Raw genomic sequence first — 27992 nt, 5'->3', positions numbered from 1 at the left:
TACACACAAGCACTTCAAGCAGGATATAATCTTGTTTATTTATGTTATGGAAGATTACACAAGAATTTCCAAAATTTTAAAACATATAAAAAGTGGTTAAGGGCGAACAGTTTATAAACATTGAATAAATATGAAGAATGTTTATTATACCACACAGACAGGTACAATGTGGATGTTAATGCCAATAGTGCATCATGAGCGTTAGTTTAAAAAAATTAGACTATGCTTTGTACAAACAACACCATCCGTTTTATATATTATGTAGTTACCAACAACTCTGTTCAGATCCAAACCAAATTAGATGCTCTTGTGTCAATAGTTTGGAAAATATTTAAAAATAACAAATAATGTGTAAAAAAATTGCAAACCCACAAAAAATCCACAATAAAATCCACAGATGAAATCTAGACCATCTAAAAATAATGACGGCAAACTATTGATGGATGTATTCGTCAATAAACAAGCAACAAATTCAGCATGAATGAAAATACTTCAGTCAATCCCTTTGCCTTTTAACAACTTAGTTTCTTTTAATGTCTTTTTTTCCATTGAAAGCACTGATGCTTTTCAAAAAATGCAGTTTAGTATAACTATCTTTCCTCAACCAAGCTTATTGGTAGTTGAAATATCTGGAAAGGACTGGTCATTAATACAATTTTATGAAAAAATGTTTTGATCCCACAAAATTCATATTTTATTCTTAAGACTATCATGTAAAACAGGGTTTGGGGGTGTCAGACTCCAGTTCCCCAGACACTGCGGCCCTCCAGGACTGGAGTTAAACCTGCTGACACTGCAGTCCTCCAAGACTGGAGTTAAACCTGCAGACACTGCGGCCCTCCAGGGCTGGAGTTAAACCTGCAGACACTGCAGTCCTACAGGACTGGAGTTGAACCTGCAGACACTGCGGCTCTCCAGGACTGGAGTTAAACCTGCAGACACTGCGGCTCTCCAGGACTGGAGTTAAACCTGCAGACACTGCGGCCCTCCAGGACTGGAGTTAAACCTGCAGACACTGCAGCCCTCCAAGTCTGGAGTGAAACCTGCAGACACTGCGGCCCTCCAGGACTGGAATGAAACCTGCAGACAGTGGTCCTCCAGGACTGGAGTTAAACCTGCAGACACTGCAGCCCTCCAGGTCTGGAGTGAAACCTGCAGACAGTGGTCCTCCAGGACTGGAGTTAAACCTGCAGACACTGCAGCCCTCCAGGTCTGGAGTGAAACCTGCAGACACAGCACCCCCTGCAGGACTGGAGTCTGACACACCTGATGTGAGACACGAGCACAGTGACGGCCGGGTTCCCCTCGTGGCGGCGTTGCCCCGGAGACTCGGACACTGAGGAAGAGCGTTTACGCCGAAGACGCAATGCTCTGTTTGTAGACGGCGTGGTAGGCGTTCCTCAAGAGGACGTAGGGGAAGCAGGACTCCAGCAGGTCCATGGTGAGGAAGGGGGACTCCTGCACAATCTGGCACAGAAACAAACACACAAGAGGCGTATTTGTACACGCTTTCTGATGAGGACTAATATGCCATTTGGCGTTTCTTTATGAAACTGCAGATAGTCCATCCTCCTGTTGTCTGCGTGACAGTGACCCTCAACGTGATATAATAACCAGAAGGTTGGTGGTTCAAGCCCCTGGTGTAGCCACGATAAGAACCGTACAGCTACTGGGCCCTTGAGCAAGGCCCTTAACCCCCCATTGCTTCAGGGGGGATTTTATCCAAAATTGTTTTATTTTGGATAAAAGCGGCATTAAATGAGAAACAGGAGTGTGTGTCTCGGCGTGAGCCCTCACCATGTCCAGGAGCAGGTACACGGACTCCCTGTTGCGTGTGGTGGTTTTATCCGTCTCCTGGCCGATCTTCAGCAGGCTGGAGGAGGCCAGCTGTGAGAAGAACCGCAGACCGCCATGTGAAAACCAGGCCAACAGCCCGTCCCGCGCGATTTATTACGCTATTCTAAAGGGAAAGCTTTCCTACTTTAGCACTGGAAATGGAGCTAAATATTTCAGCGGCGCTGCTGTAATATGTTTTTGAGCCGGAGGGAGCTGGTTATTCGCCAAGGTAAAAAAAACAAAAAAACACACTAACGCAGGAAACTGGCCTGAATGCTTTACACAGGGTGAGGCGTGTGGTCCTCCAGGAAAACAGATGTCATTTAAAAAAAAAAAAAACATATTTTTTTGGAATCACCAAGCGTTATGGAAAACTAATGTTGAGACACGCTGCTTAAGAACACAAACGCGTAAAATAAAAGGGACATTGGAATGAACGCATGTTAACGCTCAGGTAACTCACAGCCAGGAACTCTTTCAGCCGATCTTCAATGCTGCCTTTATGTATGGTAAACAGGGCCGCGGCGATCTGGTTCACAGCCTTCGCCAGACAATGGATGTTGTTGCAGTGCCCTGAAAAACACACAAGTTAACACATCTACAGCACTGCCTGTAATACGCTGTACATCAACCGCAACCTGTCTACGGCACTCTGTGCCATCGTACTGCGGTTGTATCTTTTCACTTAGAAAGTAAAAGAAAACATGCAATAAGATTAGGATATGTGACTGGGACCCGCAAGGTCGGTGCCATGGTAAAAACTGCACAGCTGTTGGGCCCTTGAGCAAGGCCCTTAACTCCACATTGCTGCAGGGGGGATTGTCCCCTGCTTAGTCTAATCAACTGTAAGTCGCTTTGGATAAAAAGCGTCAGCCAAACAACATGTAATTTGTAAACCTGGAAATGTTTTACAGTTCAGGTGAGTGACATCGCTGAAGAGTACAATGTCCGTCCTGGGAATGAGAGTTACAGGCCCATTGCACTCTACAGCATTCATAGCAAAATGAACGGCCAGTACCTTCAATGGCAGGGCTGTACTGAGACATGACGTTGCTGGCCAGCGTTGGCATGGAAACGGCCACGAAGACCATCAGGAGGCAGGCTATCTTATACTCCTCCTCTGGGCTGATGTTCTCTGTTAGGGACAGAGGGAGAGGGCGGGAGAGGGATTGAAAACTGTACGGAACAGCGGTTTCAGAAACATCTCTTTTTTTCTTGAGCGTTTGGGTCGGTCTTACCGGACTTCTGTGACGAGAGCGCCACCACCAGGGCTGGGTCGATTTCGCAGGGCAATCCGGCTGCTGAGGAGAGCTCGTACACGTTCATCGCCACCTAGAGGAAACAGGGCAGAGGAGGTCACTGCTAATGAGAGCGTATTTACAGATACCAAATTATAGAGCCTATCCACACACTAGAATAGTCCCTTACGGATACCAGACCATAGAGTCTATGCACACACTAGAACAGTCCCTTCTGTATACCACGCCATGGAACCTATCCACACAGTAGAACAGTCCCTTACAGATACCAGACCATAGAGCCTATCGACGTCCTAGAAGTGTCCAAGCTTGAGAGGCCCTGATCAAACATGATTTGAGCAGCTCAGGGCAGCTGTTTGGAAATGAACATGACGGACGGACTGAGTGAAAAATGACAGCAGCCTCAGCTCTCCTACCTTCATGTCAGTTTCCCGGGGAATGTGGTCTTTGAAGTCCTCCACTGAGCTCACCAGGAAGGGGATGTGGCAGGAGAGCACCTTAAACAAGGACACAACAGCGGTCAGAGCATCACACACATACACACACACACACACACACACACACACACACACATAGATATGCACACACATGCACACACACACACACACACACACACACACACACACACTTACATCTCTGAGTGCTTCCTGGGCCAGGGAGCGGAATGAGAGGATGACTCCGATGATGGTCATCCGCTTCAGCACACTGTCAACCGCTAAAACATCAACACAAACACTGAATCAACACCACCTTCAATACACAACACAAACAGTTCCAGTTTTAGCAATATAGAAATCACATCTTAATGCAGTCTCGCCATCCATCCACACAGTCCACGTAGGACAAAACGAGACTGAATAGTTGATAAAATTCTAATAAATAGAATATTAACAAATTAACAGTTTCTTTTATGAATTTAATTACAATATTGTTTCCATAAACAAGATTAGCTGGATGGAAGTATCATATCTCAAACTGAGTATTTAGCTCTGTTCTTAAAACTCTGGAAGTGATCCAGATGGATCCTGACCCCAGACGGATCCCCACACCTGACCCCTGACCCTCGACCCCAGACAGACACCCACACGTGAGCTTCTTGAACAGAGCTGCCATCTGCTCTGGCTTGTCGAAGCTGGTCCTCATTTGGGTCAGAACGTCCACGTTGTCCACCACCAGTTTCTGCAGAGGAGACGACAGGAGACCCTGCCCTCAGACTATGCTAACCACAGGGGCCACAGGAACCACAGAGGCCAGTCATTCCCCGAGCAGGAAGTGGCTCTAAAGAACACCAGATGGTCCTGCCAACTCCACCCCCTCCCAGTTATTCAGACCCCGCGACCTGCGCATGGCGGGCACCTCAACTCAACATTTTATTTTTAGAAAATCCGAGCAGATCCTCAAATCAAATCGCTGAAATTAAGTGCTCAGGAGAAAAATATTGAATCTAAAATCAAATGCTGAAAATGATTTCATCAAATATGAAACTCATTCCTCGATCAAAGTGCTTTCAGTTGCTAAAGCTTTAGCAAACTTATGTTGGCTCTTGGGAATAAACAACCAGTTATTATCTGGAATACAAAGGCGTATATATTCATAAGCTTGATATTTCGCTGCAGGAATTCTAAACATGTATTTCTCAGAAAATAAGAAAGGTTCAAGAAATGTTTCAGTAAATGCATCTTATAAGACTGTTTCAGAAATATTTGAACTTGGTAAGTTATGATTTAAAACAGTCCAAAAGCACATTTTGCTAATTGTTCAAGTTGCCCAATATTAATATTATGAGTCTTGTAGTCTATGTATTTTCAGTAAATTTTGTGACTGTAATCACAAAATCTCTTCCACATGCCGTTAATGTGTTGCTTGACTTGGGAGCATGTATTCAGTGTACCAGTGAGGAACCTCTTTGGTTCCCAGTATAAATCTGTCACATGCAGCGCCAATGGAGTAATGTGAGGTCAGTGCGAGCTGCCCCCTGACCTCTGACCTCATGACCTCACCTTGAGCTCAGCCACTTGGGAGGAGATATGCCACATCAAACTCTCACTGAGGAACTTCATTCCATAGGGCCCCAACAGCTCGGATAGCGACCTCATCTCTGTGCGGAAAGGTGGGCGGGGGGGGGGGGGGGGGGGGGGGGGTTACTATGAATACTGTATCCAAGTGACAGCATTGCGGACACGTTTCTTGACCCATTTTACAATGTATGAACACTCCTCCATACTGGGCATTAAAACATTTTTTTAAAAGGGACTGCTACACATTACAGTCATGTAATGTAAGCACATCAGTAAGGTAAGAGGGGTAAACTGATTTTACAGGGACAGAATAACAGCTTTCCCTCACTTCCCCCCGGCTCACCAGATATGTCTGAGTACTCCTCAGCGTTGAAGGTCAGCTCGTTCTCTGTGGGCAGGTTCACGAATGCCTTCATGGCCGGGAAATACGCAATGTGGCCATTGCTCACCTGCCTCAGTAGTGTCTCCAGGTACCTAGAGAGAGGGGGGGGGGAAGACAGTGGTTTTACCCGGCTGTGTGTCATCATCTGGTTGTGATATCTGGTTATATCTGGTTGTGCATTACCTGGTTGTGATATCTGGTTATATCTGGTTGTGCGTTACCTGGTTGTGATATCTCGTTATATCTGGTTGTGCGTTACCTTGTTGTGATATCTCGTTATACCTGGTTGTGTTATATGTGGGTATCTATCTCACCAGTTAGTGTAGAGGCTGGTGATGGTGGGCTCCCCATGGCTGTCCAGGTGCTGGGTCTGCTGCAGGAGCACGTTGTTGAAAACCCTGGTGATGTCGATCTGCACGTAGTTCTCGATGGACTGCAGCACAGTCATGTAGGCCCGAACACTGGTCAGAAGCTCAGAGGGCTTGGCGATCTCCTGCGTGGCCTGGTTGTACATGGTCATCCCTACGATGGACCTGAGAGAGGACCACAGAAACCACAGAGATAATTTCAGCACAAACTGTGTGCTACTAAATCACTTCCCTTGTATTCCCCCTGGTATTCCAGCTCTGACTAGCTTTTATCCCAAAAAACATGTTTCAAAACATAGCTTGAGCTGGTCAAACCATGTTGAGTAGAAAGCTAGTCCAACTGGTCAACCAGCCACAAGCTGTTTCCTAGCTTGGATCAAACGAGAAGTCCTTTTAAATCCACACACTATTCCCTTGTGAATTTGATCAGTAAAGTGCCAGAGTAGAGTACAGCAGAGAATGGTAGAGAGAATACAGAGGGTTATGAAAAGGCATCAGGCTTCTCCTCTCAGAGGCAGACGACGGCCTTCGCTCCTGCGCCAGGCCGCGGCGGTGACTGGCGGACTCACTTGGTGAAGCGGATCTCCAGGTGGGAGGTCAGGTATTCCCGTGGGGTGAAGGTGTGGTCCCAGACCACCATGTTGGGCACGTAGTTGATGGAGAAGCAGAGCTCCGACAGCGCCGTGTGCAGCTTGTCCAAGCTAAGAAAACACGTCAGATAACGGCGGCTTTAGAAACTCATTTCCTGCAGATCAGAGGAGGAATGGTGACGTAGCAGAGGGCTTAGCTGCGTGCACGGCGGTTACAGCTGAGGCCACAGACAGGAGGAACTGTCTAACTCTACACAGAGACCACAGACACCACAGATAGGAGGAACTCTCTAACTCCAGGGACCATGGCTTACTTGGTGACCAGGAGCCGGTTCTTCCTCATGCTCTCCACCCCCGGCTTCTCACGTTCTGGTTCCCCCTTCTTCCCAGTCTGCTTTTTGGACTTCTTGTTCACGGCCTGGCTGATGGTTTTTGCACAGTGTTTTGGCAGCAGCTGCACAGAAGAGGAAAGGAGATATTCAACATGGAACAAAATTACATTAGGGACTCTACACTGGACAGGCTTGATCAAAGTAACCTGAAATCCGTAAGTGCATACAAAGAAGACCTACACATTACTGCAAATAAACTCGCATGAGGTTCTCTTGGATCATCTTGGATCATCTTCAAACAATCATCCAAAAATCCCAGGGGGGGAAACAGCGCCCTCACCTGGTCACTCAGAGTGCACTGCTCTGTGCAGATGTCGGTGATCAGGTTGCGCGCTTGCTTGGCCATTTCGTCAAGGAACATGTTACAGAGGGAGAGGCTGCGGTCGCCAATGTGGTGCCGCTGAGTAGACAGAAGAACATGGTGGAGAGGTCAACACACCATGTCACAACCTGGCAACCTCACCTGGGGTCCCTCAGTATTGATGACAATGGCAGGGTTTTTCCTGCATTGAGAATTCCAGAATCTGTATACATTGTCACATACATTATTTCTCCCAGCGTTAGTGGTTAAAATTCTTAGGCCCATACAAATCATACTGTAGGCCGCATTAAGGTTGACAGTTACCGTCCAAATCTGCCAAAAGAATCTCGGAAAGCACTGAAAAATGGGAAATCTCAGAAATGGGGGAAAAGGGGAGAAAGTCACGAAACGACCAAATATCACGGAATCCGTGAAACCCAGCGATAATAAAAAAGTTGATGGAATCCAGGCCGGGTTTTTTCCGTGCAGAGGGAATTTCCTGTGTTTGGGCGCAGGGTGAATGTCTATCCCCTTCTGGCGTGTCTGATTTAAAATGGCACGGACACAGCAGGTCTTCATATTCGGTGTGATATTTAAGTGCGGAGGAGGCCGTGCACCTGGGTGGATGTAACGTGGGTTCTTTAAACAGCCTGACCTCTGCTGCCACGGCACCTCTCTCCCTCTCACGATAAACTGCCATGAAAGAATGTTTCTGTGCCCTGTGGAAATATTACTGGAAACTTCTAGCACTTTTCCAAAATAAATAAAGTGTGCAGCTGTCTAAAGCGGTGTGGACTGGACCTGGGAAGAGGAACATTTGGGAGACATGCTGAGGGAGGGGGGGCTTCATGTTTGAATAAGGGAAATCCAAGCCTTATAAGGCTGAATAAATCTGCCTTATGCCTCTAAATGCCTTCACTTGCAAAAGCTCTCCTTTGACAACTACCCGGCCTACATGAGAACCATCATTGTATAACTTATTTTGGTTCTGTTAGTCGGCCAATTAGGAACATAAACACGCGTTGTTTGCGAAACTAAATGGATGTCGGAGAGGGCCGTGTTTTTCGGGACGTGACTGGCACATTTCAGACGGGGGAACAGGAAGCTGTTGTGCGGGCCGAGTGCGACTCCACTTCGCGAAATCCCCAGCGAGGGACGCGGGCGATGGAGAGCCAGTGCGCGCCTCAAACGCGTATTTAATAAATCAGGCTTTTCAGCTCTCCTGCCGTACGTACGTCCCGGGGCAGGTTTTGGGCCGGACGCTGTGAGGACCTGGGGGGGTTAATGGTGCCTGTGTGCACTGTGCTTACTGTGCACTCAGTGTGGCTTCACCCTGCTGCCCCCATCTCTCCACCCCAACGCACACTCAAAGTTTTGGTTATGATATGCAGAAAAACTGGGCTGTAGTGCAATTTTCGCATTCTGGAATGTTCATAATGTATAAAATATCATGGTAACTTGAGTCTACCCGCTGTTTTTAGACTGAGGCTTACGCTGAACCCACACACATCCAACAGAGAAGTTACTCAAAAACTCCATTGTTTCACACATAGGCAAAACACCCGATCAAACATGAATGTAACATGAAACATACACACTCTGAACCCTTTCAGTCCCAAGAGTGCCAAATGCACTCAAGCTTAACAACCACGAAATCCCAAGAATGCCATACGGCACTCTCAAAACTTTTCAACCAATCAAAATGGCTGCTATTATTTTAAGCCCCTATTTAGTAAACCATACTAAATCTTCTCAATATTCTCAACCAAAGCCAAACCCCCTTGGGATTTGGGTGGCGCGTCTTCATACTGGGCTTGGGACTGAAAGGGCAGCTGGAGAGCGGTGGCTCACCTCCTCGGGACAGAGCTCGTGGGTGCAGCTCATGAAATGGGTGCTGAGCAGGGGGAAGGAGATGGAGTGCCGGGACTGGGATGGGAGCTCCAGGCACTGCTGGAACATCTTCTCAAACGCGCGGCTGTAAAAGCTGCCAGAGAAACACAGAGAATGGCCTTAACCTGCCTACCGCATCCTCACCTGGTACACTGAAAAAAAACTGTCTGTCTTGTCGTAGAAAGTACAAATAGGAAATGTTAGCATGTTCTAAGTCACTGTGACAAATAAACATTTTCTTTTTCTTGAAATGAATCATTCGTAATATTGGTCTTATTTAACAAAAAAGTAATAGAACTTAAGATTTTATATTATTATATATTACTAAATATCTGATTTTTATTCTTTAGGAGAAAATATATTACTTCGGCCACGCTTACATGGGTGAGATACATACTTTTCACAGATAAACTGCAACCTGCGCTGTTTCTAATGTTCTCATTTGGTGTAACAGTAGAATTTATGCCCCTACCAGAATATAGAGAGGTCTGAGGTTTCCACCAGCATCTCCACGAGGGAATCCACCATTTTGGTGTGGAAAATGATGGTGTTCATCATCTTGCCCAACTCCCGGTGATCAGCGATACCCAAAGATGCCTTGGATACGCTGGTGTAGGCCTGGGAACACAAGTGTGTGCTCGAACATCAGCATCTCATGCATGTCACTTTAGCACGTTAGCATTGCACCACAAGTGTGTGCTAGAACATCAGCATCGCATTAACGTCAAACTTTAGCACGTTAGCATTGCACCACAAGCGAGTAATAGAGCATCAGCATCTCACATCACACTTATCACGTTAGCAGCAGTGTAATGGCCAGTTTATACATTTGGTTTATACAATAGAACGTTCATAAACATTCTGCTATTTCAGTGGAGCGACACTGTCGCTGGACTAAAAGCTGGCCTTTGGAATAACTCACTCATATCACACTTTCGCATGTTGGCTTCACATGTCAAGCATTAGCATCACACACTCATAACGACCAAAGTCAGCATCCTTTTTAATACTTTTTTCCCCCCTGAATCTTAAATGCCAAACAAATTCCAACAGTATGCAAAGTAGACGGCACCATACATTTCACTATGTTTGAAGGACTGCATTGAATATCAAGAAGATATCCCAGTGATTTAATTTTACCATCTGACAACACGACTGATGAGAGTGGTGCACTACAGGTTTGTCAACAGGTGCTGAAATATTTGACTGAAAACAGAGCACTAAAACTGTTCTGATATATAGAAGGGTTAGTTACATCAGTGTTAAAAAATGTGTCAGACACGCTCCCTAAAACACGAACCACTGCTGTTTCTCCTGTAAATCCCAGCCAACGAAAAGAGAAGTCTGAGCCAAACTGGTACCCCGGGCCACAAAAAGACATTTAGCAGGTGCTAAGTCTAAAGCCTGTGGCACAAGACTATAAATATCACTCTGGACTTTGAAAACATCATCTTGAGGAGGAAACGGGAATCATTCAAACATAAACTGTATTTTTTAAACTTCCTTAAAAACGTGCAAAAGTACCTGCGACCAGCAACATCCATTGCACGTGATGGCTAATGTGTGTTTGAGATGTAGCTTTGTCTCTTGATTGTTTTAACAGGTCTCTCTTGAAAAAGAGATCTTGATCTCAATGAGACCATGTGTTTAAATAAAGGAATAATAACAATAATAATTTGCTCTCTTCCTGGTTTCTATTATTTTGTGTTTTTAGCACAGAATGGTTTCAGAATGGCCTAAGTGTCTCCTCCTGTTGTTGGATGTTTAACTACGTCCTTGGTAGGCACACTACTCTGACAGATACGGTGCAGTTTAAACACTGAGGTCCTGTGCTGGCCGTAGGACCATGTTTGTACGGTATGATCTTGTAGAGGACCCCAGGCTGGCTGTGCAGAAGGCCGAGGCAGGGGAAAATAGTTACTCAGCTGGGGGAAAACACGATGTGGTCAGCCCGGTACACTCTCCACCTCCTTCCTGTCACCCACAATCTTTTCCCAGAAAGGTGTTTGTGTCCCTGAACAGAGCAGGCCAGGCCAAACACATTTAGCAGGGGCTTGGCAGCCACAGACTGACAACCGGCCAAGTCCATGAGTGGCAGACATTCCCCTGTTTGTGTTCGTGGATCAGCGAAGGGCGTGGTGCTTTCGGAACAAGTTAACTCCTTCTTACCAAACTCCCCCTAGCGGTAACACAGAACTGGATTGAGGTCAATCCTGGCTAATTAGCCAGAATGGCGCAGTTCTCTGCTTTAATAAAGCATATTTGTTCCCTCCATTTTTGAGATATATAACTTTGTTTTACACAAGTTAAAACAGACAAGAATTGACCAATGAAGGGGTTAAAAACCCCAACATGGGGAGTAATTAATTATGGTGGGATATAGAGCTCAATGTCTGTTTAAGTTAGGAGTAACACAGGCCAGATAAGCCCTAACCAATCAGAGCTGAACAGAGAACCATCCATCTTCAAAGATTAAAAAACTATCACAACAGCTTACAACAGAGCAGACAATTCCTTGCACCCAGCTGCTCATTTTTCACGTCCAGAAAAACAAATTTTCCGCTAATTTAGGTTAGGATAAAAAAGAGACACATGCCAAAAATAAACCATAAAAATCGATTCACTTTTGTCATGAATGGCAGATAAATCCTTGTGCTCATGCAGTAGCAACAGAAGACAGTTCTCCTTTAGCCAAGGAGATGGATATGTTTTTGTTGTTGTTAGTGGTGTTTCGCTGAGCATAAACATTGTGGTTTGTGACTACTGCCCCTTACTGCTGTACCTGCTATTTGCACATTTTCCTACGCGCTAAGTCTACACGTCCGTGTATTGCCTGATGATGTCATTGGGCATATACACACGCGTTTCAGCTTTCTGAACTCTATGGTGGCTTACCTGCAGTCTGAACCAGTCCAGCCTCATCCCTCTGAAATCAAACACATCCCCGTCTTCCACTGAAACACAGACAAAAACACACACATCTTACACACGTCTGCATCTCCCACTGAAACACAGACACACACACACACATCTTACACACGTCCGCATCTCCCACTGAAACACAGACACACACACACACCTTACACACGTCCGCATCTCCCACTGAAACACAGACACACACACACACCTTACACACGTCCGCATCTCCCACTGAAACACAGACACACACATCTTACACACGTCCGCATCTCCCACTGAAACACAGACACACACATCTTACACACGTCCGCATCTCCCACTGAAACACAGACACAGACACACACACACAAACATCTTACACACGTCTGCATCTCCCACTGAAACACAGACACACACACACACACACACACACACATCTTACACACGTCCGCATCTCCCACTGAAACACAGACACACACACACCTTACACACGTCCGCATCACCCACTGAAATACAGACACACACACACATCTTACACACGTCCGCATCTCCCACTGAAACACAGACACACACACACATCTTACACACGTCCGCATCTCCCACTGAAACACAGACACACACACACCTTACACACGTCCGCATCACCCACTGAAACACAGACACACACACACATCTTACACACGTCCGCATCTCCCACTGAAACACAGACACACACACACATCTTACACACGTCCGCATCTCCCACTGAAACACAGACACACACATCTTACACACGTCCGCATCTCCCACTGAAACACAGACACACACATCTTACACACGTCCGCATCTCCCACTGAAACACAGACACAGACACACACACACAAACATCTTACACACGTCTGCATCTCCCACTGAAACACAGACACACACACACACACACACACATCTTACACACGTCCGCATCTCCCACTGAAACACAGACACACACACACCTTACACACATCCGCATCACCCACTGAAACACAGACACACACACACATCTTACACACGTCCGCATCTCCCACTGAAACACAGACACACACACACATCTTACACACGTCCGCATCTCCCACTGAAACACAGACACACACACATTACATTACATGATTGGCATTTGGCAGACGCTCTTATCCAGAGCAACGTACAGTTGATTCGACTAAGCAGGAGACAATCCCCCCTGGAGCAATGCAGGGTTAACGGCCTTGCTCAAGGGCCCAACAGCTGTGCAGATCTTATTGTGGCTACTCCGGGAATCGAACCGCCGACCTTGCGGGTCCCAGTCATGTAGCTTAACCAATACGCTACAGGCCGCCCCTACACATGTCCCCATCTTCCACTGAAACACACACACACACACACACACACACACACACACAAACACACATATCTTACACACATCCCCACCTTTCACAGATACACAGACAAACACACACACCTTACACATGCCCCCATCTTCCACAAGTGTTAAATCTTTAGTCAGTTTTACTCTCACATTAAGGCAGATGGGCCAGACAGCAAGAGCAACTTCCCTAAGGCGTATGCGCAAATGTTTGGAAAAAAGGTTACCTTGCTTTACACTGAGAGAGGTCATGGTGTTCACGAAGGAAGACATGATGACAGACTCGTCTTCAGGGCAGACGGACAAGTTCTGCAAACAAGCCAGAGGGTCAAACACACATCTTTCAGCTGTCAGGCACTGAGAGAGATCACCAAGAGATTTCATTACACACTTGTGCTCCATCTAGTGGTGAATCGGCAGACTTTACATTTACGGTTTGCCCCATAAAAACAAAGAGGCCTGGAACACTAGTTGAAGTTGTGCGTTAAAATGAACAGAACTAAATTAAATGAATAAAAATATGCATTAACATTACATGAAGCAAGGTTAATTTATTTGACTGGATAAACAGTCCCTTCCATTCCCCAGGTTTAGTTCTCAGTTCTCTACTTAAATAAATGTTCAACTATGTGCAAATGTTCCCACGGCTTTAAGCCCGAGAGTTCTCAGCTGTGATTGGCTAAAACAGGAACTCCTCCGGGACCCACTGAACTTCCCCTCTAATCACCGTGTGAGGAGAGGTGCGAAGCCTCACCTGCACCATTTCGTTCAGAACCACGGCGTCGAACCCGGACAGGTACTGCACGTAGTACCTCTGCATCACTGGACCGTACTTCCGCACGTGAGCCCGCAGCTCCTCCATGTAGAATATGAGCTCTGCGATGTGCCTGAGGGCAGAAACAGGTTAGTGCTAACGCTAACGCACTTGCGTTACAACTCCTCCATGTAGAATATGAGCTCTGCGATGTGCCTGAGGGCAGAAACAGGTTAGCGCTAACGCTAACGCACGTGCAGTAGGGTTAGGGCTAGCCTGTGTTATGGGGTCCGGGGCTTCGGGCTTACTTGTCTATGAAGTCATCCGTGCTCTTCTTCTGGATGTTGTCTGCATGTCTCAGCAGCCAAATGATCTCATCCCGGGCGAAGGACAGGGCCATGAACACAAACAGAGCCTGGGGGCAGAGCGGCCATTTGATAACAATCAGCACTCATCATCGCAAAACAGCCATTTTAAACACCAATCAGCACTCACCATCGCAAAACAGCCATTTTAAACACCAATCAGCACTCACCATCGCAAAACAGGCATTTTAAACACCAATCAGCACTCACCATCGCAAAACAGCCATTTTAAACACCAATCAGCACTCACACCATCACAAAACAACCATTTTAAACACCAATCAGCACTCATCATCGCAAAACAGCCATTTTAAACAGAAATCAGCACTCACCATCGCAAAACAGCCATTTTAAACACCAATCAGCACTCACCATTGCAAAACATCCCTTTGAATCCTCAATCAACAAATGGCATGCATTCATTTTCTAGCCGGATACAACTTTGGCATTGTATCATTTTTGAACGGATTAACTATTTGAATTCATTTCCAATGCAGCTGTTATATATAACAAATATCTACTAGTCTTAGAAGTTTGAAAGTCATACATCAAGCCATCAAATATTGGGTAAGAAAAATTGCCAAAGTTGCACTATGTAGCATTTTTGAATGACCATACCTTTTTTTCTGAGCAGTATTATGAAAAATGGAGATCATATCACACTCTAGATGCCCAAAGATATGACGCTGTAAATTATGCACAACCCCCAATTCCCACAAGTGATTTTTGGGTTAGACTTTCAGATATTTCTACTCCATGTCTGGTTTACCTTTGGTCCCAGTAGACCTGGCTGATCAGCAAGGACTGTGGCCAGCTCCTTCAGAGCCGACCTCAGGAACTTCCGCCTCTCTCTGTGCATAGAGCCCCTGTAACCAAGGTTACACAGCCTCAGCACAACTGCATTATGGGACAGTTCAGTCAAACAGTGGAAACAGAGGTTAATTTCTGAGACGAAGGAATACGTACGCTTGGGATAAGGCCGATTCTTTGCACTCTCTGATGTCGTTGACACGCTTGTTGTACCTGCCAAAGAATCACAAGGCAATTTATTTTCCCCAATACAACTCAGGTGTGCAAATGCAGAGATAGGAATAGCAGTAGTAGTAGTAGTAGTAGTAGTAGTAGTTTGTAATGTGCGTGGTGTGGAATGGCTTGGTGGGTCATGTAGTAGCAGGGTTTTCAAGACCAGGCTTGATAGAGTGCTAGATACTATAGCTTTTATGTAAACTAAGCAATAGGGACAAGTCATTTGTAGGACAAGGCGAGCATTGCTGGGCTAAATGGTCTGTTCGTGTCATCTGTTACGTTATGTCATGTCATGTTATGAATGAATTGGAGGCATGGTGCAGGAGTTCCAGCTCACCCGCGGATGTTGACGAACAGGTCCTCGGCAGACTTGTGGGTGTGGAAGACCTCGTCTCTGAACAGACACAGGCAGGAGCCGCTCTGAAGGGCCAGCTTCCACAGGCTGAGGGCCGCGGGGTCAGAGTTCAGGACCGCGTGGCACAGTATGAAGCCCACTGAAAAACCCAGCGCGTTAGTGCAGGAAGGGCAACGGTGCTTGCCAAATGTAAATAACAAGCATGGATACTACTTTCCCCTACCCATCATGCCATGCGGTGTACTTACACACAATCCACTTTTCCATGGTGTCCAGAGACAGGTACTCACAAGGCATCTGAAACAGAGCAAGTGCTGTGATTAGAGAGGAGCATCGCTCAAAACTGTGTGTGTATGAGTGTGTATATGTGTAGGTGTGTGAGGGGGTCTCACAGTATCAGACTGAGCGGGGTTGAGTATTGTGCTGTCTGTATGTGTAGGTGTGTGTCTCACAGTATCAGACTGAGCGGGGTTCAGCATTGTGCTGGGTGCGCTGATCAGACTCAATAGCTGGGCGTTCCTCCACTGGTCAGCTGACAGGTTGCGTCGTGGGTACACCATCTGCAGCGAGAGCAGTGCGTCCGACAGGGACTGGGAGGGGGGCAAGGAGAGAGACCAGCCGTTAGCACTGAGCTCATATACACAGTGAGCTACACACTGAGCTCAAATACACAGAGCTACACACTGAGCTCATGTACACACTGAGCTACACACTGAGCTCATATACACACTGAGCTACACACTGAGCTCATATACACAGTGAGCTACACACTGAGCTCAAATACACAGTGAGCTACACACTGAGCTCATATACACAGTGAGCTACACACTGAGCTCATATACACAGTGAGCTACACACTGAGCTCAAATACACAGTGAGCTACACACTGAGCTCATATACACAGTGAGCTACACACTGAGCTCATATACACAGTGAGCTACACACTGAGCTCATATACACACTGAGCTACACACTGAGCTCATATACACAGTGAGCTACACACTGAGCTCATATACACACTGAGCTACACACTGAGCTCATAGACACAGTGAGCTACACACTGAGCTCATATACACACTGAGCTATACACTAAGCTCATATACACACTGAGCCAGTCTACACGCCCGTTATTCAGACTGGGCAGTCACCTTTCCATGAGGAACAAACTCTTCCATCATCTTCTTCATGGGGTTCTCATAGTCCACGATCATCTGACCCAGCCTGGGGTACTCCCTGTCACTGTGGGGGGAGGACAGAGCAATTAATGGGTTCAGACAGTATATAGTTGCACTACATACTATATACTGTATGTATATTATCATTCAGCGTACTACAGGTGGATTTAGTACAATGGCTTTTCGGACATACTACGCCATCATAGAAAGGCCTCGCTTTAAGCACTTTAAGAACAGCTGCTTACAATATAAAAGTGAATTTTGACAGTAGTCCTCCACGGCTGCAGAGGTCAGTAATGAGCAGAATCGGTACCTTGACCCGTGTGTCATTTCGTGAGCGTAGTTGTAGAGGCCGATGATTGCCTTTCGCTCCTCAATGCGAGACAGCATAATCATCAGAGTAGTGTAGGTAAGGACCAGGTCCAGGTAATTCTTTGTGAGATCGAAATTTACAGTCTGCGAAGATAAAGGGACAAGTCAACGTCAGAAAAGCAAATTCAATAAACTCCACTTTGGAAGCAAGATGGCTCCGCTTCTGAGCCATTTGAGAATGATGTCCTTCTAAGACGTACAATGTCAAAGAAAACCTGGCAGGCATCGATAGTGTTCAGCAGCTCACAAACATGGTCCTGGAGAGACAGAAAGAGAAAGAAGGTGAGAACACCAATAGACATAACACGGTCAGACATAACAACCCTGTACGACTGTGGACCAATGTGCTCATTACTGTGGCCTGTCAATTAACACCTGCTCTGAACACATCACAAACCCAATTCGATTGAGCGATTACTGAACTCACAGAACTGCGTTTTTGAAGAAACAAAATCATAATAAATATTTTTTGCCTTTGTTAGAAAAAGCCATAAACAATTTAATGAACTGAAACAAATGGAATGAATTGAAATTATGCACTTGTAAGTCGCTTTGGATGAAGAGCGATGAATTTAATGACTAAAATGTAAATGTGACTGTAATTGTTCTCTTTCAAAACATTTGTTTTTGCATAATAAGTGCAATTTTTCCACCCAGAAATGAAGTTGTGGAAAGGGGATTTTTGTGCCTGCACCTTAAACTCCATCACATCCACGAAGGTGAAGTAGTACAGGGCCAGGTTCTTCAGGATCTCCGACTTCTCCTTCTGCAACTGGGCCAGCTGTTGCTGTGGACAGACCCAGGACACGGTTAGGACCCCGAACCAAAGCACCAGTCAAATCAGTGCTACGCGCCAGTCAAACCAGTGCTATGTGCCAGTCAAACCAGTGCCACACACCAGTCAAACCAGGTCAAACTCTCAGCAGGATTCACTCTGAGCGAGCGCTCTTAAAAGGGGGATACACTACCCCAGGGATCATCAAATCACGGTCTTCAAGGTCTGAGAACTGCTGGCTTTCCACCCTGCCTTTACCGGGGAATCAGGTGTGAAGACAGATAATTACCTGGGAGAATCGAAAACCGGGCCAGATTTGGATTCCAGGTCCAGATTTGATGATGGCTGCACTGCAGCTTTTTGAGTCTTTCTGACAGTCTTGGCGTATGTTCAAGACAACAAATGTTTGTGGCAAACTATACTGATACTGTTGAACAAATTTAAATGAACATTCCATTTTGTCGGCCACCAACACCTTTTCAATACAAATGGATGTGACTTTGGTCAAACAGTGGCAGCTAGCTAATTCGTTGCTTTATTTTTATGGTATGCATAAATATTACATAGACTAAAGTGTATTATAACAGCCAAATAAACTTTTGTTCTCTCTGCATTTTCTCAATCCGCAGCCATTTTTGTTCGCTGTGCGCTACCTTTTCAAACTGTTAGCTAACATTAGCTAACGTTCGTGGCCAACAGAAAGAAATTAGAATATGTTGCCAAACGTTAGCTAACATCTTGAACGCACGTCTGCTTTCCACAGACCAGGAGAACAGTGTGTGAGAGAGAGCACTACAGACTGCAGGCCAATAACCCTGCTCATTCTCACATAACCTTCCTGTGCAAAACTGGGCCTAAACACAGACTGAGGATCAGTCAGCATCTGTCCTTATCTTTCACCAGCCATCGCTAAACAGAACTGAGCAAACTGTGTTTGGGAAGGAAATGGTAAACGGACAGCATTATAGCCTTTTATCCAAAGCGCTTTACAATTAATGCCTCTCATTCACCCATTCGCACACAGGGAAAGAAAAAGAGTGGGGCTTGCTGTGAATTCAAAGTTAAGGACAAATGTTGATTGAATGGTACACAGTCGAGACCTGTCTTTGGGCTGGGGCAGGGGGGAATATTGAAATGCTATACATGAATCCTGCATTGAGTTTTGACAAATAAAAATCGAAGAATACATACAACCAATACATTTCCCTCCATTACATTACATTACATTCCCTCCAGAAATTATAATGAAGAACAGAACAAATATGCACTGGCAGCGTATACTGTGGACAATTATCCTGTTCTACAGAGAGTTTTTTAAATGCACGTCAGCAAATCCAAACCAAATGTTTCGTACAGTTGCTGTAACTGGCATCGTTTCATATGGGGTCCACTTTTGGCTGTGAATAAGAGTGCAGATTTGTTCTAGAGCAGAGTTAGCAGGGGGGCAGGTCCACGGTAACTCACATTACAACTGCAGGACACCAACCGGTGTGGGAAGGACCGATACAGCAACATAATAGAGACTGATTTATACAGTTATTTCCTCCTGGGGGTTCTAAAAGCATGTCAGTCTCTCGTGTAGCTGTATTGTACCACTCAAACATCCTGCAGCTAATGTTGGCTACTGTGGAATTGCTCAGGTACTGTTTGTTGCCCCTTACACACATCCCAAAAGTAGGCTGTTAGTAACTGGTGTTAAAAACATTCTGCGTCGAATACCCAAAGCATTTTTTACGTTAAAATTACAGCACTTTTCTCTCTCAGGGTTCTTTATGAAATGGTTCAACTCTCAAAATGTGTGTGATTTTCCCAACTGAAATTGCGTCTACTTTTCTCCAGATTCAGCGCCGCTGAAAGCGTCTGTGTGTTATGCACTGTGTTGCTTTGAAAGAGGTTACACAGCTGTAATACAAAGGGTATTTGGGCATGTGGGTATGTGGGCGCGTGTGTGTGTGTGTGTGTGTGTGTGTGTGTGTGTCGCTGCAATGACCTCACACCTACAGGCACCTGCAGCTGCAGATATGGTCATTTATGGACGCCTCATGTGCTACCGTTCATTTTCAAGTCCGAAAATGTTTCTGACAAAACAATATCACTGATTCCAAAGCCCTAACTATGTTCTGTAGAACAGAATGTGGCCACATGGGAGATTTAGAGTATTTTTATTTAACAGCAGTTCACAGTTGATTGAATTGACAGTGACAGGGACTTGGCAGTCACCCTCTCTGAAAGAGACGTGTTTCTGTGTGAAATCACCTCAGCTCATCGACAGTCCCCTCTCAGCAAAACTCTCATTTTACATAATGGAGGCAAAAAAGAATGTAACAAAAAGTAGTAACTAATGCTGCAGTGACCCAAAAGGTTTGCAAGCAACTTTGATATGAAGCCAAGATGGTTTCATTTCGGCAGGAAGACTTCATGGGTTAAAAGTGTTTAATAGGGCAATTTGTGAAGAGATTTGGACTGAAGAGGAAGCCACTGTGACTAACATAAGGGTTAATTTCACATGGAATCCAGCCTGCCTTTTATAACACATGACTCACAGAGATTATGCAGCTACAATGGAAATTATGCATCTTAAGCAATGCTAATATTAGCACTATTAATTCCAAAAGCTACATTTCACTCAAATTCATAGTCTCCATTACATGAGTAAGAAAGGGATGAGATAAGAATAAGTATGTGAGTGTGTGTGTATGTGTGTGTAGATGCGTGTGTGTGCTGTATGCACATACAAATATAAATATACATTTATACACTACCATGCAGTAGGAATCCAAGATCAAATTGAGAATAGCAATATATGAATGTTTCTCCTTTACAATATCAGCAAAATAAAGTTTTGAAAATAATTGAAAATAAAGTTTTGATCTCAGTTTTACTGCTCTTCGATTCCTTTGCACGGTCCACCAAGATTAGAAACATGAAGGTGAGAATAAATCAAAATGCTAAACAAGAGTGGAAACTTACCAAAAGAATAATCCAGAAAAAGCCAAGTTATGCATGCAAAACAAAACGTAGAGCAAAAAACTTAAAACACAATAAAACACACTTGGACAAAAGTTAAATATGATTCAACTCCACGCCATTCCACAGATGCAGATACACATTTTGAGCACAAATACAGCAAAGGGCTAAAAAGCCATCAAAGGGCCTCTGAACAGAACATCTGAGACAGAAGCTGCCAACACACACACGCCACACAAACACTGCAGTTATGAGAATGCACAAGGCAAGACATGAAAATGAAGTTGTTTGTAGATTCTGTCAAAAACAATGCTTGGAATAAGCTACAGCTCCCAGATGTAAAGATTTGTTTTGTTAACCAATTGCAAGATTAGATGATGGTTAACAGTGTTAACCATGGTTTAAAATGTCAGTTTTTTGTCAATTATCCATGGCGTTTCCATGGCATTTCCATATTTTAAACACAGAGCAGAGAGACCGTGCCTTCCTAATACAAAATTCAACCAGTAGACATACAGTATTTTCAAAATGGCCGTCAAGTGTTTCACAGAAGATATCCAGAATGCCTTTGAGATTTAAAATGTCTGAGGTATAGGCTACCCATCTCCTGCTTGTATCATAAAGTGCATGACTCATCCACTTGACCAAAATGTCAACTACACGCTCAATATGACCAAGCCAACACACTGCTAATCTTAATCTGCACGTACTTAACCCGAACCATATCCCTAATCTTCACACTCTTAAACCTAACCATAATCTTCACACACTTAACCCTAACTCTAACCACAATATTCACACACTTAACCCTAACCACAATCTTCACATACATAAGCCTAACCCCAATCTTCAGACACTTAAGCCTAACCCAAACCCCAGACTTCACACATTTATAACCATAATCTTCACACACTTAGACCTACAAATGGCAGACAAGTTCTGTGAACAACTGATGCCTGTGGAAAAGCAGCTTGCGTAGGTTTTTACAACTTTACAAAATTCCATCTAAACAATTTACATTCTGTTAATACCTGTATAAATAATTATGATTAATTACTTGCATAAATAAGGAATCAACAACACCATTAAGCAAATGAGAGTCAACAAGGCCATTCTTCAAATCAGAATCAACAGTGGAATTCAGCGAATGAAAACTTCACTTACGTTGTTGTTGCGAGTTTCCACGGCTGGAAATTTCCGGACGATAAACTTCACGGCTGACTCCAGATTTTTGTCGATTAGGTATGAGGGCTTAGCTTTTGGGTCCCCACATGCCTGTAATTTAGAATGAACAGAAGAACAAAAGAGCTAAAACTGTGAGAGTCTGGGGAAGGGGGTGGACAGTGTGTAAATCACTGAGGACATGGGAAAGTGTGTTAAAATCAGTCAGATGGATTTCTGAGGACATGGGAAAGTGTGTTAAAATCAGTCAGATGGGTTTCTGAGGACATGTGAAAGTGTGTTAAAATCACGCACATGTGAAAATGTGTTACAATCACTGTCATATGGTTTTCTGAGGACACAAGAAAGTGTGTTAAAATCAGTCAAAACGATTTCTGGGGACATGTGAAAGTGAGCTAAAATCAGTCAGACAGGTTTCTAGGGACATGTGAAAGTGTTAAAATCAGTCAGACGGGTTTCTGGGGACATGGGGGCAAACTGCTGGAGAAAACAACAACAAGGATAACAGGAGAAAGCAGGACACAGATGCTATTGGGGAAGGTAGCTTCTGTTCAGGAAAGTTTACATGCGCTTAAGACCACACCAGTGCATGGCCAGGGCATTCTCCTACAGGGAAAAGGTAGGCTTGCTTGTGAGTTCCTCTTTCTTTAAGATGACTCTGTTTTTGTGTGGTTAATGTTTGACAGACTTGGGAGCTAAATAAACCAGAAAGCATGCAGTTCAGCTGAAAAAAACAGGAAGCAGACATGCAATTGAGGTAGAGAGGTATGTGGTATTCAGCATGCACTTAGCATTGCAGCTTTTACAAGGTTACATTACAAATATATCCAATAACTGATCTCCAAACATGGAGTGAAATTCACTAGCTTATTCTTTACATTACCATTATTACATTGCCATTAACTTAACCCTATCACAAAGGTAAAAGTCTAATATTAAAAACTCCCCACAGCCAGCTTCAAGTAAAATTGTATCATAAAAAAAATCATAAAAAACATAACTGTCCCTTAAACTACTGGAAAGAGTAAACTAACTAACAAGAAAAAACAAAACTTTTTTTTTTTTCTTTCCCTCAAATCGTTTGGTTGAGTTACACAAGATAAATGCATGTGCGCACCCACGCACACAGCACACAGCACACATGTGCACATGCCGCATGTACACACACACACACACACAAGCTGCATATGCATAGGCACATGTGCACACACATACATACACACATATGCACACGCACACAGCACACAAGCACATCCACACATGCCGCATGCACACGCACACAGCACACCCACACATGCCGCATGCACACGCACACACGCTGCATATACACAGCACATACACACACGCACACAGCACACACGCACATCCACACATACACACAATTGCGTGCGCGCGCGCATACACACATACACACCGCATACACGCATGCGACACGGAGCATGAGGCTGGTGAGGAAGAGGACGGGCAGGAAGAAAGACAGGAGGGCTGAGATTGAGGGAAGGCAAAAAGTTATGCAAACCTTCCAAACTTGTCCTTGCTGGAGGAAGCGTTGTAACAGAAAGAGAGAAATCACACTTAGACACAGGCTGCCAAAATCCAACATGCATTTCTACTGCAAACAATTAGCTTTGGGAACTAAACAAACAACTATACAAACAATTAGGCCCAATATCTGTGGAGGAAAAGTCATTATCATCCTGAGAAAAGTAATCTTTCCATTTTATACGATGCATGAAATGTCCAATCCCCTTATTCGATAAATGTTCCCACAGCTAAGCTGCACACCATGCAGAAGCGAAGCTTTGGGAGGGTGGTACAGTAAGCACTGGGACCCAGGGCCAGAGAAAAGTGTGATTAGTACAGGAAACAGCATGCACTAACACCCAGGAAAGGCTGCAGTCTCTTCTCCCAAGACCTGTGGGCCCCTGGGCTTCCACAACCTAAAAAGTATGCAGGAAACAGCAGATTTAAGCAAAACGGAAATACTGCCATACTCACATTTATCAAGATAAATCACAGACTGCACAAGCGCTTAAGTCCAACTTATGACCCCATGTATCCCATTGGCTCAGGTATATGACTGGGACCCGGAAAGCTGGTGGTTCAAGCCCCAGTTTACCGACAATAAGATCTGCACAGCTGTTGGGGCCTTGAGCAAGGCCCTCAACCCTGCATAGCTCCAGGGTGATTGTCCCCTGCTTAATCTAATGAACTGTAAGTCACACTAAATGACATTAAATAACACTTTCTTCTTCTTCTTCTTCTTATTATTATTATTATTATGACACCATTTTAGCTAGCTGCTTCAGGTGACAGTTATGAGTTATTCCTGTGACAAACACTCAGCTTGTACGTTTCTGAGAGGCATTTAGGCCTAATCTGAAAAAAGCTTGTTTGTTCCACATCAGTCAAGTGAGGTGAAAACAGCTTTAGAAACTGGGAAAAATGGTTTCCCTCCGGCCTGTGTTACAGCACCACTGAAACGATGGCGGAGGTACCAAACCAGAGGTACACTCAGAACACACTCATTCAATTTATTATCAATATTACACAGAATTACATTAAAGGACTAAAGCCATTTCACGCATTACCACATTCAGCGTTACAGCACACTAACAGGGACTGCTCCGTTCTGTCCGTCTGTGTCAGCGCCTGCCAGTTGCCTGGCAACAGTGCTGTTAAATGCAGTCGCGGGCTGTCTATACTGACTGATTGTAAATTCATGGCTGAGACCATCTGAAAACCTGAGAAGAAAATGAACTCCAACTGAATTGTACAAAACACTGAGATACCCAAGTGACAATGGGGGAGGGGTGTATTAAATGCAGGGGGGGTATATTAAATGGGGAATGCGAAAGTGGTATATTAAATGGGGGTGGGGTACATTAAATGAGGGAGGGGTATATTTAATGGGGGAGGGGTATATTAAATGGGGGGGTATATTAAATGTCAGAGGGGTATATTAAATTGGAGAGGGGTATATTAAATGGGGGGTATATTAAATGTCAGAGGGGTATTTTAAATGGGGGTGGGGTTTATCAAGTGGGGGAGGGGTATATTAAATGGCAGAGGGCTATATTAAATGGGGGAGGAGTATATTAAATAGGGGAAGAGTATATTAAATGGCAGAGGGGTATATTAAATGGGGGCAAATTACCAGTGAGCTCCAGGGCCAGTGGGTCAGAGGAGGACTGGGGGCCACAGCGCTGAAAGCTCTGCTTTTTCTCTGACCTCATTTGATGGTGGAGGAGCCCCTGTGGCATTCCCCTGTCAGAGCCAGAGGCTGTCAGGCCTCTCACAATGCTCTGTCACTCTCAGGGACGTGGGTTACTGCCAGAAGGGATGCCCTCCACTTTGAGACTCATTCTGCTCATTAAACTCTACAGGATTCACAGTGCAGTCACTGCTACGGAGTACAGCCATACAACAACAGAGAGCCTGTGGAAAACTGTACAGTCTCTATGAGTGTGAGCTCCGTTTTGGCTCTAACATTGTCTAAACTGTGCAGTGTCTCTGTGTGAGCTCCATTTGGGCTCTAACATTGTCTAAACTGTGCAGTGTCTCTGTGTGAGCTCCATTTGGGCTCTAACACTGTCTAAGAAACAGTACACTCTCTCCCTGTGTGAGCTCCAGCACATGAGCAGTCTCAGAGCTGCCGTGCTCTAATTTGTCATCTGCTCCCTGATATCCACAAGTGGTCAGAAATCTTCCGCAAATCACAAATCTGCACCAGAGGCCGCAACCCAGTTTATAAAACCGCATTAGCCTGTCACAAATTTAGAAGAGAATTGAGGAACCAAAAAGTGTAGTCTTGTCATGTGTAGAGGGGAACCAGAGAGCCCATCCATGCACTAGAACAGAACCTTAACAGATACCAGACCATAGAGCCCATCCATGCACGAGAACAGAACTTTAACAGATATCAGACCATAGAGCCCATCCATGCACTAGAATGTATAGAACATATCCATGCTCAACACAATGAGCTACCCAGCTGCCCCGTGGTAAGCAGAGCTGAAAGAGTGGTTCCTTCTCCTGATTTTATGCTTTGTTATGCTAAAGCACAGAACAAATGTTGTGTGAACATATTGCAGCTTATCCTGACAGTGAAAAGGCCAAACCCAAACCAGAGGTACACAACAGCTTCATTTTAAACAGGAACAGGGACATTTACTCAGCCTATGCTGAGTACGTAAAGCAGGGGCCAGATCAGATATTTGGTCGGTTGGACTGGTGAAACGCACAATGCATTGAAAAATCTGAAAAATCTGTCACCTCAAATCTGGTTAGGCAGCATAGAATACCTCATGTTCAGCAAGCATAAGAAATTATGATTAATCAAATATTTTCAGAAGCATCCCTTCCCACATGTAACTGTCACAATATAAGAGTTTTAAAACTGTACTGATGCTTTATTTTGAAGTATAAAAACCTAAATTATTATCATTAAGGCAACATTATTTAAAACTCTTGTTTTCAGTACTTCAAGTAGTTGGACAGCACCAGAAAATAATTAGGCATACTTTTAAACCCTTCGGAATAGAAGGGGCCAAACTTGGACATTGGTCATCTAACCAGCTACTCGCATTCCCACACTTTCTGGGTTTATAATAATGTAAACAAAACAACAACAACAACAAATCATGTAAAGGTAACAATAGAAGACCACTCAAATCTTCCGTGCTTAGTGAGAATAATGAATAAAATACGCCGTATCAAAAAAAAAAAAAATTCTGCAATACGTCATGACTCATGACAAACGACTCACGAGGAATGAAAACAGGCAAACATTTATTCTGTAGCAAATCAGCCAGCGTTATGTATCCAACTGCTCGTGTGGATAAAAACACATTATGGCACGTCAGTTTGGCAGTATTTTAAATACATTTGCAAATAAAAGATTATTGGTCATTGGAATGTGTCTTTCTAGCTCATATTGGCTATTGCTAACTGTCATAGCCATCTTATTTTTAAATCTTATCTTACTCTGCGATTCAGATGTCACGCATCACCAGTGTAACCTGCCAGTTACTAATTTAGTTAGTGCTTTAAAGACATCAACGACCATAAGTAGAATATGAATATGTAGCTATGGTTCCATGTCCGAGCGTTAGCTAGCTAGCCACGCTAATACATAATCCCAGCCAGCTCCCACGGCCCTGTAAATTCCTGTTCATTCCCACGGCAGGACAAATGCAGTGCTGCGTCGATGCCAGCTCTGACTTCCAAATCCAAAAAAGAATCGAATTATTTCCGAATTTGGACGGTGTGGATATATTCGAAGCGCAGGGGTTTTTTTACGCACCGCTACCTCACCTTTTTGATATTATAGATGCGGGTGAGCATCCCGATTCCCCGGTCGTTTAAGATGGTCATTTTCTCCGCCAGCTTTTGCTGGCTCGGCTGCAGCGTTGCCCTCGACATGCTGCTGGTCTGGCGGTGCTTGACAGAGTTAAAGATGCTGTTGGACGCGTTTCTATAGTGTTTATAGAGAAAGTGATTTAACTAGCTTGTGAGTTAGTGTTACAGTACGCCCATCTTACGGCGAGCCCCGCTCCCTCATCCACTGCCTCCCTGATTTTTAGGTGTTGCCCTGACACTCAGAACGAGGCCGCTTCCTGCAACACGCACACCACGTGAATACGCCCTCTGACGTCATCTCACGACGTCACTCTACGCCATTTCCGTTCGGTTTTGGAGCTTTGGAAATCAAGGCAACCAAGATATTTT

General features: G+C 44.7%; 1 protein-coding gene across 8 annotated transcripts; it reads right to left on the bottom strand.

The window, feature by feature from the left end:
* Nucleotides 1–19: 19 nt before the first annotated feature.
* On the bottom strand, nt 20–27863 carry LOC133116629 (nck-associated protein 1-like). Of its 8 annotated transcripts, XR_009705887.1 has the most exons (33): nt 27579–27863; nt 23782–23799; nt 22245–22355; nt 18033–18125; nt 17539–17595; nt 17280–17422; nt 16940–17030; nt 16184–16381; nt 16040–16088; nt 15774–15930; nt 15377–15433; nt 15180–15276; nt 14354–14460; nt 14046–14178; nt 13519–13600; nt 11932–11990; nt 9509–9654; nt 8998–9130; nt 7126–7245; nt 6768–6907; nt 6433–6564; nt 5810–6028; nt 5457–5587; nt 5096–5193; nt 4181–4274; nt 3728–3810; nt 3512–3592; nt 3075–3168; nt 2855–2971; nt 2300–2409; nt 1798–1887; nt 1153–1467; nt 20–1043 (listed from the first exon to the last, which is right to left on the bottom strand). XR_009705887.1 is itself a non-coding variant. In XM_061226418.1 (32 exons), exons 1-32 carry the CDS (start codon nt 27684–27686, stop codon nt 1351–1353), a joined length of 3465 nt encoding a protein of 1154 aa, XP_061082402.1. In that variant the 5' UTR covers nt 27687–27863; the 3' UTR covers nt 20–1350. The 8 variants fall into 8 exon arrangements, 7 of the variants coding, with proteins under 7 accessions (XP_061082402.1, XP_061082406.1, XP_061082403.1 ...); XM_061226418.1 differs by having other exon boundaries at nt 20–1467; XM_061226422.1 differs by having other exon boundaries at nt 20–1467; nt 16244–16381.
* Nucleotides 27864–27992: the final 129 nt, after the last annotated feature.

The sequence above is a fragment of the Conger conger genome, chromosome 17 (assembly GCF_963514075.1).
Source record: "Conger conger chromosome 17, fConCon1.1, whole genome shotgun sequence".
Classification (NCBI taxonomy): domain Eukaryota; kingdom Metazoa; phylum Chordata; class Actinopteri; order Anguilliformes; family Congridae; genus Conger; species Conger conger.
Note: the sequence above shows the minus strand (reverse complement) of the source record. Positions and strands in the feature narration are given on the sequence as shown.